Source organism: Barbatula barbatula (genome assembly GCF_947034865.1).
Source record: "Barbatula barbatula genome assembly, chromosome: 1".
Taxonomy (NCBI): domain Eukaryota; kingdom Metazoa; phylum Chordata; class Actinopteri; order Cypriniformes; family Nemacheilidae; genus Barbatula; species Barbatula barbatula.
Window position 1 is genome coordinate 16,032,067 of NC_136766.1, and position 15,143 is coordinate 16,047,209.

Genomic DNA, 15,143 nt, shown 5'->3' on the forward strand with positions numbered 1-15,143 from the left:
TTAGCCTGCAGATGCTATCCTGTCTCCCTATCCACTTGTTTCTGCCCAACATCAAAAACTGTTCAGGAGTCAAGGACAGCCAAATGTTCAGTCACACTCAATTAACAGACCTGAGTGAATACGAAAGAACTGTGGTGCGCTGAACAAAAACCCTTTAATTCATTGCGGTCTGGGACTATTAGCCCATATCATGCATCTGAATTCAATACAGATTAATAAATGTAGATGAAGATATTACACCCAATTTTCCAAGCAATCACAAGATTCATTCTCTGTCTGTGATCCAGACAGCCTGATAGACCCAAAGTTCAGACAGCCCTCATCAATATAAAATAAACTCAATCTGTCCCTTCAATCATAAATAAATGACACCAGCGGGATGAATCAGAGATTCTGTGTTGACTGTCAGACTCTTCTGGGCCTTGTTAAAAACGCCTAGTTATACAATTCCTCTGTGCGCCTTTTCCACTTAATATTCACTGTATAAATGCCCATAAAAACTCATGACAAGGCAGCTTTTTAGTTACAGCATCGCCCGGGGCACTTTCCAACATAACAACTTCTACATATCAATCCCTGCTTATTTAAAAACAGCTCTCTCTGAAGTTCCAAGGGTGCACTGTAAATTTGTTATAATATAGTTGATTTAATTTACATTTAATAACACTGAATCCACATAACAACACATATTAGAACAACATTTTCCCAAATACTAGTCCATACTCGATTTACATAATCTATACATTTTCCAAAAAAAACCCAAATAAATCCAATTTAATATTTCCTGCTTGTTGACTTTATTGTGTTTAATTAGATATGGAGCTAAACCCAGCAGGGCTAGAACAGGAGACCCCTGCTTTAGTAAGTTCTGATGTGAATACACAGCAGGGTAAAGCAAAGACATTCTCTGATTCCATACGCACAAACCGATGGGATCGCAACCTCTCGCTGTTTAATGCTCCTTTGAAATTATAATATCCTGCAAACTATCATCTCTGCATTAAACAGGCAGTGGGAGATGAAAGGAAAAATTGCCTTAAATCATTACTGTGGCGTCATCTAATCAGACCCTGCAAGACTGAAAGGAGACAGTGTTAGATAAACTACTGAAATTCTCAGAACCAATTGCTTTTTCATTAATAAAATCAAATTAAATATAGTTTTCTTCCATTCCGGCTGTAGATATGCTAGCAATTAACTTGTCACACAGGATCTTTAGCATTATAACAAAGTGTCATAAAAATAAGACTGCCTATATATCACAAACATATATCATTTTAGAAAACCAGCCTTAAAATTTTATTTTGTGTTTCTGGTCTGGACATGGACAATTACATTTCATTTAACAGTGTCATGTTACATTATTGCATACCTAAAATAACTTATCAATGTACGTATATATGTATATATATGTATATATGTATATATATATATATATATATATATATATATATGTATATATGTATATATATATATATATAGAGACCGTTTCATCGGACACGCACGTGCCTAACCCCCAGTTAACTTCCGATTTGTGTTTGGCTAGTGTCTAATAATATAATTTATATTTTACATAATTGATGTTCATTTCAGTTTGTTTTATTATTACTGTACAATAATTGTATTAATTAATTGTATTGTATTAATAAACTATTTGTCGAATTTTGTTGTATGTTCATTGTATTAAAGCCCTGTGAAATAAAAAATTACAATGCATATTGTTTATTGTAAAAATTATATCAATGTGGGTCATTCTCTTTTTAAAATGAGTGTGCCCTCATAATCTTCAGTTAAAATCTGAAAAAACACTTCCGTCCTATAATGCATCTTAAATGACGTATGTTAGATGGACTGGGCGGAGCATCCGTTAACTCCTCCCCTTCAACTGTCAGTTCCATTTCAAAAATGTTCTTATTCTAAATTCCATTTCACTTGGTAAAAACGATAGCAACTTCTGGTTGACTTTAAATAAACAATTTGTTGAATAGGTCCTGTAGTTCGGTCGCATTTAAACAAGCCGTATGGTACATCTAGCAGTTGAGCTTGGTATAGCAGTCTAAATTCTAAATATTGGAGAGAAGTTTAGCCAAGTAACGGTTCTTCTCGGTTTTCTTTTGATTGTTATCAGAAATAATCTACAGGCACTCTATTGTTTGTGAATGTGTACCGGTAGTTCAGTCGGGGTCACAAAAGTGCCCACGTTTGTTTATGTTGTGAAGATGAAACCGTCTATATATACACTATAGTTAGGTCCATAAATATTTGGACAGAAGCATATTTTTGTTGTTTTACCTGTGTTTCAAAGTGTATTCGAGTTACATATTTATAATGGACATTGTCTTAAAGTGCACATTATCAGCTTTATTTAGAGTGTATTCACATCCAGATTATCTGAAGGCTTTAGGAATTACGTCTCTTTAATATGAAGCTCCCCCCTTTTCTAGCACCAAAAGTACTTGGACAGTTGAATCAAAAGCTGTTTTATTAACAGGTATGGGCTTTTCCTTAAATTATTTCTTCATAAATGAAGCATGTTGAAGGTCTGGAGTTGATTTTACTTGTGGTGTTTGCATTTGGAAGCTGGTGCTATAAACTCTGGGAGATCTCCATGCAAGTGAAACAGACCATAGTTAGATTTCAAAAACACAACAAATCCATCAGAAACATACCAGGAACATTAAGAGCGGCCAAATAAAAAATGTTGTCCATTGTGAGAAAAAAACACACCGCTGAGCTCAGCAATAAAAAATCCTGGCTGTCCATAAGAAATAAAAGTGGTGGAAGAAGACATTATCCTCTCCATGATAAAGAAAAACATCTTCACAACAGCCCATACCTGTGAATAAAATCTTTGATTCAACTGTCCAATTACTTTTGGTCCCTTGAAAAGGGGTGAGCTTCATATTAAATTGCTATAATACCTAAAGCCTTCAGCTAATCTGGATGTGGATACACTCCAAATAAAGTTGAGAGTTTACCTAATTATCTTTATTTGTACATTTTCTGAGAGGTGTACCTAAATCTTTTCTATGATGCGTGTCCATCAGAAGTGAATGAGCAATGACGCGAACAAGCGTCTGACATTTTGCTTTCGGTTTTAAAACATGCAATAATGAGAAAAATAAGTGCATGACTTGTTTAAAGAGTTAAGAGATATGGGGTGGTTTCCAAGACAGGGATTAGACCTAAACCTGGACTAGGCTTTAGTTAAATTAGGACATTTAAGCAGTTTTTACAATGATGCCTCACAAAAAACATCACTGATGTACATTTTGAGTCAAAACAAGGGCACTGGTTTATTTTAAGATGAGAGCTGTGCAAGCGCTGTTTTCAGTTAAAACAGCTCTAACATTTGTTTTAGTCCAGGACTAGCTTAAACCCTGTATGGGGAAACCACCCCATAAAGTGCGGGACCTGACAACATTTCACTCTTGATGCTCTCTTTAACATTATTCTCGCACTGACGGACAAATCCGAAGCGTTTGTATTTAAAAATATAGCAAAAAAAAAAAAAAAAAGTTCAAATTTTTTCTCTTTAGGGCTACACCATCATGACAAAAATAATTAGCCTATTCTATATGACCCTTGAAATTGTAAATGTGAATTTGTAATTATTGTTGATTATTTGATTTTACACTGAAGTGTTTATTCATATTTATTTAAATGCTCCTGAATAATTTATAACTGTTGTCTCCAACAGTATGAACAGTATTGTTTCCATTGAATTCACACAATTTATAATATACTGTCTAGCCTATAGCTTTGCAAATGCGTGAGAACAACTCATACATTTTTGAATAATGACTTCAATCTATGATACAGTTTACAATGTGGCCACAGATTTGAGGATCTTTCTTTCTCTACACTAATCTTTAAAAGAAAAGAAAAACACAAATTGAACATGCTGCAATGCATCTTGGGAACTTTCAACTTCTTGCAATATTGTTTCTGTCGTGAATCACCGAGGAGAACCCAAGTGCAGGCAGACACGGATGATGAAGGGGTTAACAAGGCTTTAATAAATAATAAAACAGGAAACAAACCAAAAACCCCCGAGGGGAAAAAGCAGGGCACACAATAACTGATAACTAACACTGAACAAGAACTCAACTATAAAACACTAAGACTGAAACTAACACAGACTAGAATATAGTTGAAAGTATTTCTCACGACTAGGATCATTGACAAGGTAACATGTACAACGAACGAGCACAGGACAATGAACACGAGGATGTTTTAAAGGGAGACAGACAGAGGATAATTAACAAGGGTCAGGTGCGGGTACTGAAACACTCAGGGAAGGTTAACGAGGAAACGAGATGGCGGGAACAAAGACACGGACCAGAGAGAGAGCAAGAAAGCCAATCGAACCAACATCTCTCTCTCACATAAAACCTAAGACTTTGTCATGAACCTGCCTCAAGACCAAGAATAGACATGACATGAAGGCAGATTCATGACAGTTTGTTCAGATTATATTGTTTTGCAAGTTAGGGCAAGCTTTACGACAAGTTTTGGCCCAAAATGTAACAATCTTAGTCCAGTCAACAAAATTATATTTTTTCTGTTTAGACTTATCTTGTTTAGTATATACAAAATAATAATTTGCCTCCGTTAAAGTTCGCCCAAAAATGAAATTTCTGTCACCATTTACTCACCCTCTTGTCATTTCAAACTTGTATGTCTTTCTTCCATCCTTCCCCAGAACATAAAAGTTAACTGGCCCCTGTTGCCTTTGGTTTTGTGTATATGTACAATAGAAGTGAATGGGGACCAGTGCTGTGCGGTTACCAACATTTTTCAAAATATCTTTTGTGTTTTGCAGTAGCAAGAAAGTCATAGAGGTTTGAGATGAGGATGAGTAAATGATGACATCATTTGGATTTTTGGGTGAACTATCACTTTAACAAAAAATTCTGAGGTTACTTCATTATATTTGTGGGGAGAACTTTTTGCAAGTAAAATTAAATGTAACCAGTAAATTCTTTAGGTAAACTAATGAATTAATATGCTTTGTGAATTTCTTCACAAATGATCAGTTGATCAAATAAAATTAGAGTAAGTAACTTATTTCAATAATAGGACCTTGCTGAAAGTTTAAAACTTCTAACACACAAGAGACACAGAGAAATCTAATAAGCCCCCAAAAAATATTTTCATTTAGAATACCTGTAATCATTACATTCCTGAGTTTAAGCCTAGACCAGCAGGCCTAATCTGTGTCTAGAACGCTGTCTCTTAAAATGCACTGTGTGAAGAGAAACTGAGCGGTTTACCTCATCTTTTGCAAGCGGACGGAATCTGGCCTGATATCTGCTGAGCTCCACGTTGAGACGGTGGACTGTCATCTTCAGGCCATCATTCTCATCCACCAGCTCCTGAGCATGCTGTCTTAGATTCAGCAACTCAGAGCTTTCACCTACACACACATACAGCTACATATAGTTACCTCATATACTACAAAACTGTAAAATTTGATTATCAATTTTAGTATTTTTGTTGATTGTCATATTTTAGGAGGAGGACAAATAAGAAAAAATATACATGCATGGCATAAAAACAGCACAAAAATAAATGATGAAGCTATTTTACACAAAAGAAAATTACATTTATTGAAGAATAATTGAAGAAATTCATTAGGCACATTTTTGTTAATGTGCTTATCTAATCCGCCATCATCAGGACATTCAAAAGATTCTAACCAAACTATAGAACAGGCATTAAATGTGATCTAAATGACCATGGAATGATCCATGATCCATGGAAGTGTGTGTGTGCACTATAATGTCAATAACAAAAATCTCAAGAAATGTTTCAAGCACTTTGTTGAATCCATGCCCAAGGTTTTAGTGTGAAAAGGGAAGGTCATACTCAATTATAAAGATGTACAATGAGTATGCCCATAGAAAGCGGCTTCTAAGAGACTTGAAAATAAAGTATTGTAGCCATATGCTGAAAATAAATCCAGCATTGGCAGATTTTGTTCCACAGTAGGTTGCTTAATTTTGAAAAGCCCCTCTCTGGAAAATGTGGGACTCTGTGTGGCGTTGAATGAGGGTGGAGTGAAGTGGCACCTGTAGAGTTTCCTCTCACTGTGTGAGGCTGAGAGAGCTCCTGCTGGAGTTTCTCAATCTGACGATTCTGTTGTAAACATCTCTTCTCCAGGCTTTCTTTTTCCTGAGCCAGAACCTGAGTCTGCTCTCTCAGCTCCTTTACCAGCGACTGCTGCACGTCTAGCGCACAGCGCAACACTTCTCCAGCCTCTGCACCACACAGCCACATACAGTACAGCACAGGACACAGCAGAGTCATGCAGAACACACAGTAAAGGACACAGCAAAGCCACAGGGCAGGAAAAAAATAACCCAGCCACACACAGCACCACCACCACCACAGTCACACACACACCCCACAGATATGGACAGGAGAAGACAACGCACAGCCACACACATGGCAGGACAGAGCACATAGCATATAGATTAGAAAACATGACAAAATAGAAACATACACAGGGCAGAGCAGGACAAAGCACAGTTAGACACAGCAAGGGCAGAACAGCCACAAACAAAAGGAAAAAAGAAAAGTAATGAAATTAAGAATACCACAAACATTTAACAACTCATAGGTATAAAATAGGCTAGAAAGACGCAGCAGAGCACAATGTAATAGAAAAACAACAAATTGCAACAAATAAATGGCAAAAGTTTAAATGTGTATTTTTCACATATTAAAACGTTAGACTGCAAATTAGAAAACAGCACAGAAAGTACAAAAAAAGAAGATAGTAAAGATAGGATTGTGTAAACTGACAACATCATTTCCCAAAGCCAAATTTCCAATGGTAGATCAAATACTTAAACTATTATTTCGCACTTGATGGGCAATTGGTAATTGTGTTTATGACCCTCTGTTTAGTTCTAATACACATTAATGAGCCTGCTGCTGTATAGTAATCTGTTACTGAGTCTATTGGACTTTTGAGCCACAACACTAGCAATGATTAAAATACCAGTGATCACACATCTTCATGACAGTAGCAGAGAGAATTAATTTGAGCAGACATTATAGTTAAATACTGTCATTATATAATAAAAGAAAATGTACAGCTTACACCTAAAGAATGAAGCGACTGACAGAGACAAGTATCTTGATTTAATTTATTACATCGAGAGCTAAGCAACTTCTGCAACATGAGCGACATTGACCATTGGCAACAAGTAGGAGTGTTCAGCATCACAACAAATTTATGAAAATATGAGCGACTTTTAGGTCCGACTACCAATGAGAGTCGAGCTTTTGTCATCTGTCTCTCAGTGAACTGCAGTGCAGTCAACGTTGCATATTTGTTTATAACTTCTACTAGGACAGGGATTCCCAAAGTGTGGTACGCGCACCCCCAGGGGTACGCGAGCTGCCACCAGGGGGTGCGCGAGAGGAAAAATGTAATGGCGATCTGTTTTTTTAAGTGGGATTTTTCCATACAATAAAAAAACATGAACAGTAAACATTTCCTTTGTAATCGCTTTTATTTTAAATAAAAAACTATAATTTATTAGTTTTTGATAGAAACGTAGAAGAAGACTGCAGCTGTCTTCTTCTACGTTTCTACACTGCTCTTCTTTCATGCACTGCAGCCGCTAGGCTAATTTTATTGTCGCACTTGAAAAGTTTCAGATTGATCCTCGTTTTTATTTAGCCTAGGCCTATTTTATCTATTTCGGAGCCTATTCTCTTTAATGTTGTGGATCGTTTGTAACTTCATTGCAATGTAATTCAAGGTACCGTCATTCTAATTTCCATAACAGTTGTGTTCTGATGATGATGATGCTAGCTCCACGGTCATTTAATAGGCCTGGCCTATTGCTGCAATGTTTCTTTTACGCGGCTGAAAATAACCGTGCTTTCTGTTACTGAGCCTGTGTCTGTCACTCGTCCTCTTAAAAGTGGAAGCTTGTGCGTAGCTTTGTTGTATTATATTGAAATTTTGTTGATGTTATTGTCATGCGTGTTTTGTTTTTTTGCGCCAGTCTTTATATGGCGATAAAACAAATCTTTGTTGCGTTTTTTTTTTAAGTGGGGATTGGGGGTGCGCCAACCCTGTTGGGACATAGAAGGGGGTGCGCAGGAAAAAAAGTTTGGGAACCGCTGTACTAGGACAACCAGAAATAGGAACGCCTCCAAAGGACTTAATGGAGTTGGGTGAAACACACGACTAAGTCGCAGCCGGGGTGAACATAGCTTGAGATCTCTTATTGTACAAAATCTTATCTGTGCTAGTTTAAATACTTAACAAATGCAATATGGTCATACAAATTTGACAGTGTAGTTAAAACCTCTTTATTAAACAGATAACACTAAAATTGTATTTCTAATTTTAGGATAGTATAATTCTGGTTTCCTTCTGATAAGAGGGCTTTAGGCAATACGGCTGTATCAGGGTAATGGCTTCAAATGTCTAGACATGTTTAGCTGTCATTTTAAAGTGAGTTGTTGCATAGGTGTTGTTAAAAGACAAGTACTGCATTTATCAGAGAAGGTAAGAAGTAAAAGTGTCTTTCACCTGAACAGATTTCTCTCTCTTTCCCTCTCACTCGATGTAACGTCTTTCTCTTAGGAATGTTCAATGTTGAATTTTGAGACTGCACACTCACGTCATCGATCAGATCTGAGGAAAAACAATATGAAAAACAAAACAAGTGATTGAAGCAGTAAATGGCATCTGATAAACTGATTGAGAGAATAAATTAGTAACAATAGATGAGAATCAATGAGTGATTGAATAATGCACTATTGTAAGTTACTGTAACTTCATTATTGAACTGATCAGTTTTATCTCACATCGACTCTCCTGTCATTAATCCACAGACAGCTTCAGAGGAAGTCTCTATAGCTTCCCACATGCTTTAACCATTTCTTTAGACACCCCTGTACATCCTTCTTTACATCTCTGTAAACAGTGCTACAACCACTCTAAATATTAGCCACTCAAGCCTAATTCTTCTTGTCTTAAAAGTCTATTGCTACTATAATACATGTCTTTGAATATCAGACAGTCATATAGACAAAATAGACAAATTGTGTATACCATGGAGGAAATGGAAGAAAGCTTAAGGTGCTCAGAGACCCTGGGAATATCACTTCACAATAAACACAATTCATTCTCCGAAGTTCCTTTATACAGTGCCAGCCCTCTTTCCTTCCCTCTAACCACTGAGGACTTCATGACCCACTTTGAATGACTTACTGATGTTGACAACTACCTCAATCACAAGGCCACCATTTCAACAGCATCCCAGCTCCTACAGAAGCCATTGACCCACATAATCCATCCGAATGTATCCCATGACCAATATGTGATAGAGCTCTTTACCATACACTATGCCAAAATTGATTCCCACTTAATGCTTAATACTCTCTCCTCTCAGCCAGATGACCACCACTGACCTTTTCCGACATGCTCCTCCATCATTCATACATTACTACCAGTCACTCTGCCCTGACAACACTGAGACCTACTGTAGGGTTTACACCTCACTGAGGTCAGGCATTTGATGTCCAATTCATGTTAGAAGCCCTGGAACATGCCGTGTTAAATCACGTCAAACATCCTTGACCAAAGCATTTAGACCGACTCTCACAGGGCTAAACATTGGATATAAATGTGAAAAAATAACCCCTTCACTGGTACTCCTAGTGAAGCCATATTGCTCCGGCACTCCGAAGTTCTCAAATTCTCTTTGATCTGTCATTCCCTTAGCTCTCTAACTTTACAAGCACAGAGAAGGTTTTGTCTGCATTACTGACATCTCAGCCCATTGATCAGGAAATCTCAACCCAAAGATCAGACGTCTAGGTCATCCCTGACAAAACAAAAAAATGTCCCTCGCTGGACGTCTCTGTTGCTGTAAACGGTGACACAGCTGTTGTCTGCCGGTGCATATAAAGCTTGCTGTCGTCCATTGAGCTCTTTGCAGCAACTGTCCAAACCTGCTGCTTCAGGCTCTCTTTTAGAGAAAATCCATCCTTCCTACAAACCTCATGCCCTTGACTCGACTAATGCAGGTTTGATTGCATCTCCCAATTGACAATGAGATTGGAACTAAGAAGCTTTATGTTTTTGATTAGGGATTATTTGTTTATGGATTCATGAGATTGATGATGATAAAAATGACATTTCTTTACGTCCTGCTAGCCAAGCATACCCTATAAGACAGCATTATTAAAATAATATCAGCCTGTCTGCTGGTTTTATCGTTTTTATGCTTTCTAACATCTCAACAATTCTTCATGAGTAACTACAGTCAACCTGACCCAGCATACCATCTTTCCCACACACTCTTTTCCTGCAGCACTGCTTTTTTTGTCACTTTCTGGTCTTGTCTAAATTTGCACTATTATTAAGTCTTTTGACGGCATTGTTCTATTAAGAGGCTTACAACAAAAAAATAATTGTCTCATAAACAACACATTTTGGCAACCCTTCCTTTCGTCAAGAAATGCAAATACAAGACTTTATCTCCCAAAGGAACTGGTATTAAATTACCAATAGCTATTCCATTTTCCCCTTAACCGGTGTCTTTACAACTAGGTCCAAAAACTCTTGACAGTCACCTGCATGAGCACAATAGAAAGAGACTACAATTACAGCAATTATAAAAAGGTGGAATAGTGGGAATATATAGCAAGACAAATTCTGAAGTCATTCTAGTTTCTCAAAGCCTCATAGTCATTACAGTCGGTCTCGTCCCTCGCTCCCATATCTCATTGTTGACAACAATAAGCCCATGAGAGGAGCTGAATGAAGAGTCTAGTGTTTTTCCTCTTCCTCAAAACTTCAGTGAGAGTCTCACAAATGTATCACACAGTCCCCACCTAATTTGTCCCCAGTCTGTGGAAAGCAGAGCCAGAATAAATCTGACATCAATTAGACTTTCACAATGTTCCTAATTTGCTTTCTGTCAAAAACAGAATTTTTGCTGTACATTCAAAGTCTTGACACATTTTTCAGGGACGGACAAAAAGATACTGAAATAAATGAAGAGCAGATGGTGTTAAACATGATTAAACGTTAGCTTTTGTGATGGATAATGTATGAAAGATGTACCTGGAGACGCCATGCTCCCATGGGAGATGGATCTTGGTTGTCGTGGTGATGATGGCTGCTATGGAGACAGAGGGAAGTTAACTGTTAATTGGGTTCTACTTCAGAATATCAAAGACTGTCAAGTCAACTATATTTATAAAGCACTTTTTACAATTTTCATTGTAACAAAGCAGATGTACAAGAAAACATATTGATTAAAGGCAAAACATATAAGGTTATGCAAGTCAAAACAAAAAATGTGAAAACACAGAAAACAGACACAGACAGACAGATTCAGACACACCCACACACAAAACACTCCACACACCAACACACACAGACAAACAGACAAAGGGGCACACAGACAGACACACATGCACAGGGGCCATCACCTAGAACCACAAACCCAAGACAAGGAGAGAGAAACAGGTCAAATATTGAACAGACTATAAATTCCTATATGCAGTGTTCATTAAAAAGCCCCCCAGCCAGGCAAGGATTAAAAAAATGTATTTACTTATTAAGTATTATTAATAATTCTCATTACTTTCTCCCACCCAATCAAATCCTTTCTCAAACACCTTCCCACTCTTCACCATCTTGTCTGATTTTCATTCACACTTATTGACTGATAACAACTCTCAATCTTCCTAACGTGCCTTTGACCTTGCTTTCAGTAACAGCATCAATTTTTTCGCAGTCTTTGGAGAACTTGTTGAGTCTGGGGCAGAATGACCTTTAGTACAGAGACAGTCTACTCCAGGGTTCAACGTAATTGACATTTCTACAAGCAGTGTTGGAAAATTAGCTCTGAACCCTGAATTAATTGAATCAATCAAAATAATGACTTCAGCTTCTCACTGTGCATAATTAGAAGAGGGGTTCGCTTACCATTTGACCGGCTCTTTCCTGAACCACAATTTCCTCTGAAATACATACAATTTTACTAATTATACTCATCAAGCTTCAAAAATTACCCTGGCTCACCAAGACAATCAAATTATAATGAGAGACATATGCAAATCATAATATTATCAATACAAAGGTAGTTTTACATAAATCATAAACATATTATAAATATTTTACTTGTTCATTTTCCCTAGTGCCAAGAATGCAGTTATGTAAAATGAAAAATGACGTTCAATGGTCCTCAGATTTTGATTTGAACTTGTATTCAATGATTTCTCTATTTAAAGCCCTTTCAATTGTTTCAAAAGATTCCAACCTTCAGTCTGTAAAGGAGACACAATATCAAATGTAGAGTCTTCCGTCTCTTCATCAGCTTCTGAACTGGTCACACCCTAACAGAGACATTAATTTAGCCATTTTATTAAAAATAACAAATTATATATTACATCAACAGAAATGTCAGACTGAGTTTTGAATCAAGGCAGAAATTCAAATCAATGAATGTGAAGCTCCATCTAATGGTAAACATTAGGTAATGCAACCTCACTTATCCTCAAAACATGATAGGATAGAGTACTCGACACACAGAGCCAAACCTCAGTACCTTCTTTTGTTTTAATGGCACGGCGTAAATAGTACTGATGTCATCAGCTCTGCTCAGTTGCTCAAGGGACTGATACACATGATCTTCGTCTAAATCTAGACCCTCCACCTCATCATCTAGATCCTCCACCTCATCATCATCATCATCATCATCATCATCAAGGTGTCCTGGAGAAGGCACAGGAGGCCTTCTTGTCATTGAATCTGACCATCTGTCTCTAAAATGTGAGAACATATATAATATTATTACATGTGTGACAAAAAATATGTCTATCTAAGTACATATTTCAATTGTGTAAAATATTGTTGCAAACTAATGCAAACCTATTTCAGTGATATTCCATCAAGGGGAGGCAAGTTGACCAAAGACCCAAACATGCAATAACCAATTTCCCACTTGCTGATACAATATTCTTCACAAACATACAACCAATGCAGCCTGCTGTGTTGCCAGGTAACCCTGATTAGATGTCATGCTGTTGTAATACTGAACAGCAATAATGTTGGGATAATGAGTGTGCTTTCAGACTCTAGCATTTAAAAAAAGCAGGGGTTACTCAAGTCATTGAAACAGTGTACAAGGTTACCTGGTATAAAGTGCTGTGGCAGCGAAGGGCTCAAAGCCGGTTTGGCTGTCTGTGCGCGAGCAGTTGCTCTCAGAGTAAGACCTTTGGCGTGGAGGAGGAATGGCAATGGTTCGGCCCGTCAGAGATGAGGATAAAATTGCAGCTGCCAAGGCAGACCTGAGACAAATATTACAGTAAGATTTCAAGTTTGAGTTCAATTATCAAATTTGAATTAGATACGCTTCTGACAGATGAGATATGGATATTAGGATTTGGGTTCACAATAGCTATACCAATATTGAAAAAAATGACTACTGATATTGTTTTAATACTACACATAGGATACATTTTTTTAACCATACAAGCACCTTCAACATTTCGCAATCTGTTTAAAATATATAATTATAATATTTTAAATACTTTATTTGCAAAAATTATAATGATACAATTTCTAATGTATCTTTTTTCATTTCAATCCATAGACCAAAAAAGTAATCGCAGTAAAACAAACTAAATTAAAGAGACATTTGACTAATAGCATTATTTTTTAGTAGATAAAATAATGTTTTCGTGAATTATTTTGGTCACGATAATGTGTCGTGAAAATCTGATATTGTGACAGCCTCAATGATGATTGGCTTTTGAATGGTCAGCATTTTTACAGTGAAAGAATACCGGAATGTTACTTTAAGTATACCTGGGTCTCTCTGGAGAGGGATTGGGGCTGCGTGGAGGGGGAGTGCGGGGAACAGCCGGTCTAGGAGCAATGGTAGCAGCGGGGATCAAGCCATGAGCTATATTCCTCTAAACAACCACAACAGTACACATGAGCACACTATTTACTTCACAACCACGATGCACATCCGTAAATAACAAATTCGGCATGACTAGTGAGGAAAGAATATGTATTTTCTTAGCCGCTGTAGTGTTAGCTAGAGAACAAGCATCGTGTCTTGGTAGAGAACGCCTAAAGTTAACGTATTCCTGGGACATTGCGACAGCATCACATAAGTTAACGTTACAAAGAGATACGTAGAAGACTTACAAATGCTCTCTTCTCCCTTTTCCTAAAGCTGAAGTTGAATCTGGAAGACGTCATGTTCAACAAACTTCCCCGGTTCGGTGAAACGTTTGACATAAGGACAACAAACCGCGGATAAACCAGCGCATTTAAAACTGTCGTTGTGACAGAGCTATGATTCAAGAAGTCATTCGTTCTCGAGAAAATTCATTTATATTATACATTTTGTTACGTTAGTTGTGATTAAAATCGTATTATCTTCAACTCAACTTCACGTAACTAGACGCTGTTCTTGATAAATCCTGACATACAACGACGCATTCTATTGGTTAGTTTGTGCTCTCTCGGCCAATCAGAATTGTGCTTAGATCCTCTTAGCAACGGCGTCGTTGCACATATTTATAGTGCCACATATCAATGCATCAGTTTACAGTATCCGGCAGAGGGAAGTGTATCCCACAAAACTGCACACGGGTAGATGACAAAAATACCGCCTTGTGTCCTAACGCGCGACAACAAAAATTTGGAAAACAAACTGTTAATAACCTATATTATTTTCTTATATTATTTTGTATTATATAAGCAATATTTCATTTTATATTATTTATATAATATAAAAGAACAACGAAGATAAAGCTCTCATCTTTGCTGTTGCACAATATTTACACATTTATGTCCACACAAAATGTCCTGACAGAGAGCATGTTTGAGAAAATATTTTAACAATCCCTTGTCTAAAAACCCCTTGATTATGTTTTTATTAAAAGGGAAAATGCCATATAGCCTACATGGGTAATTCTGTGAAAACGTCAACCTCACCATGAAATGCTAAAGTTTTCACCAAAGGCTATAACTAAAGCTAAACTATCAAGAACAGATATGAACATTTTGTGGTTCAAATAAAAAGGCTACCCATTTGATGTCTCGTAGTTTTTACAACATTTGTTTTAGTTCTAGTGAA

At 37.0% G+C, this 15,143-nt stretch overlaps 1 protein-coding gene across 3 annotated transcripts in view; it reads right to left on the reverse strand.

The window, feature by feature from the left end:
- The window catches only part of cep89 (centrosomal protein 89), a 61,959-nt gene extending 47,405 nt beyond the window's left edge, over positions 1-14,554 (reverse strand). The window contains exons 1-10 of one of the 3 annotated variants that reach the window (XM_079454433.1): positions 14,207-14,554; positions 13,859-13,965; positions 13,183-13,338; positions 12,597-12,813; positions 12,309-12,384; positions 11,975-12,009; positions 11,105-11,162; positions 8,561-8,665; positions 6,075-6,263; positions 5,277-5,419 (exon numbers count right to left, since the gene is read on the reverse strand). In XM_079454433.1, the coding sequence (XP_079310559.1) occupies positions 5,277-5,419; positions 6,075-6,263; positions 8,561-8,665; positions 11,105-11,162; positions 11,975-12,009; positions 12,309-12,384; positions 12,597-12,813; positions 13,183-13,338; positions 13,859-13,965; positions 14,207-14,299 (1,179 nt within the window). In that variant the 5' untranslated portion in view covers positions 14,300-14,554. The remainder of the gene's footprint in view (positions 1-5,276; positions 5,420-6,074; positions 6,264-8,560; positions 8,666-11,104; positions 11,163-11,974; positions 12,010-12,308; positions 12,385-12,596; positions 12,814-13,182; positions 13,339-13,858; positions 13,966-14,206) is intronic. The other 2 variants (XM_079454434.1, XM_079454435.1) reach the window with 2 other exon arrangements.
- Between the last annotated feature and the right edge of the window lie 589 nt (positions 14,555-15,143).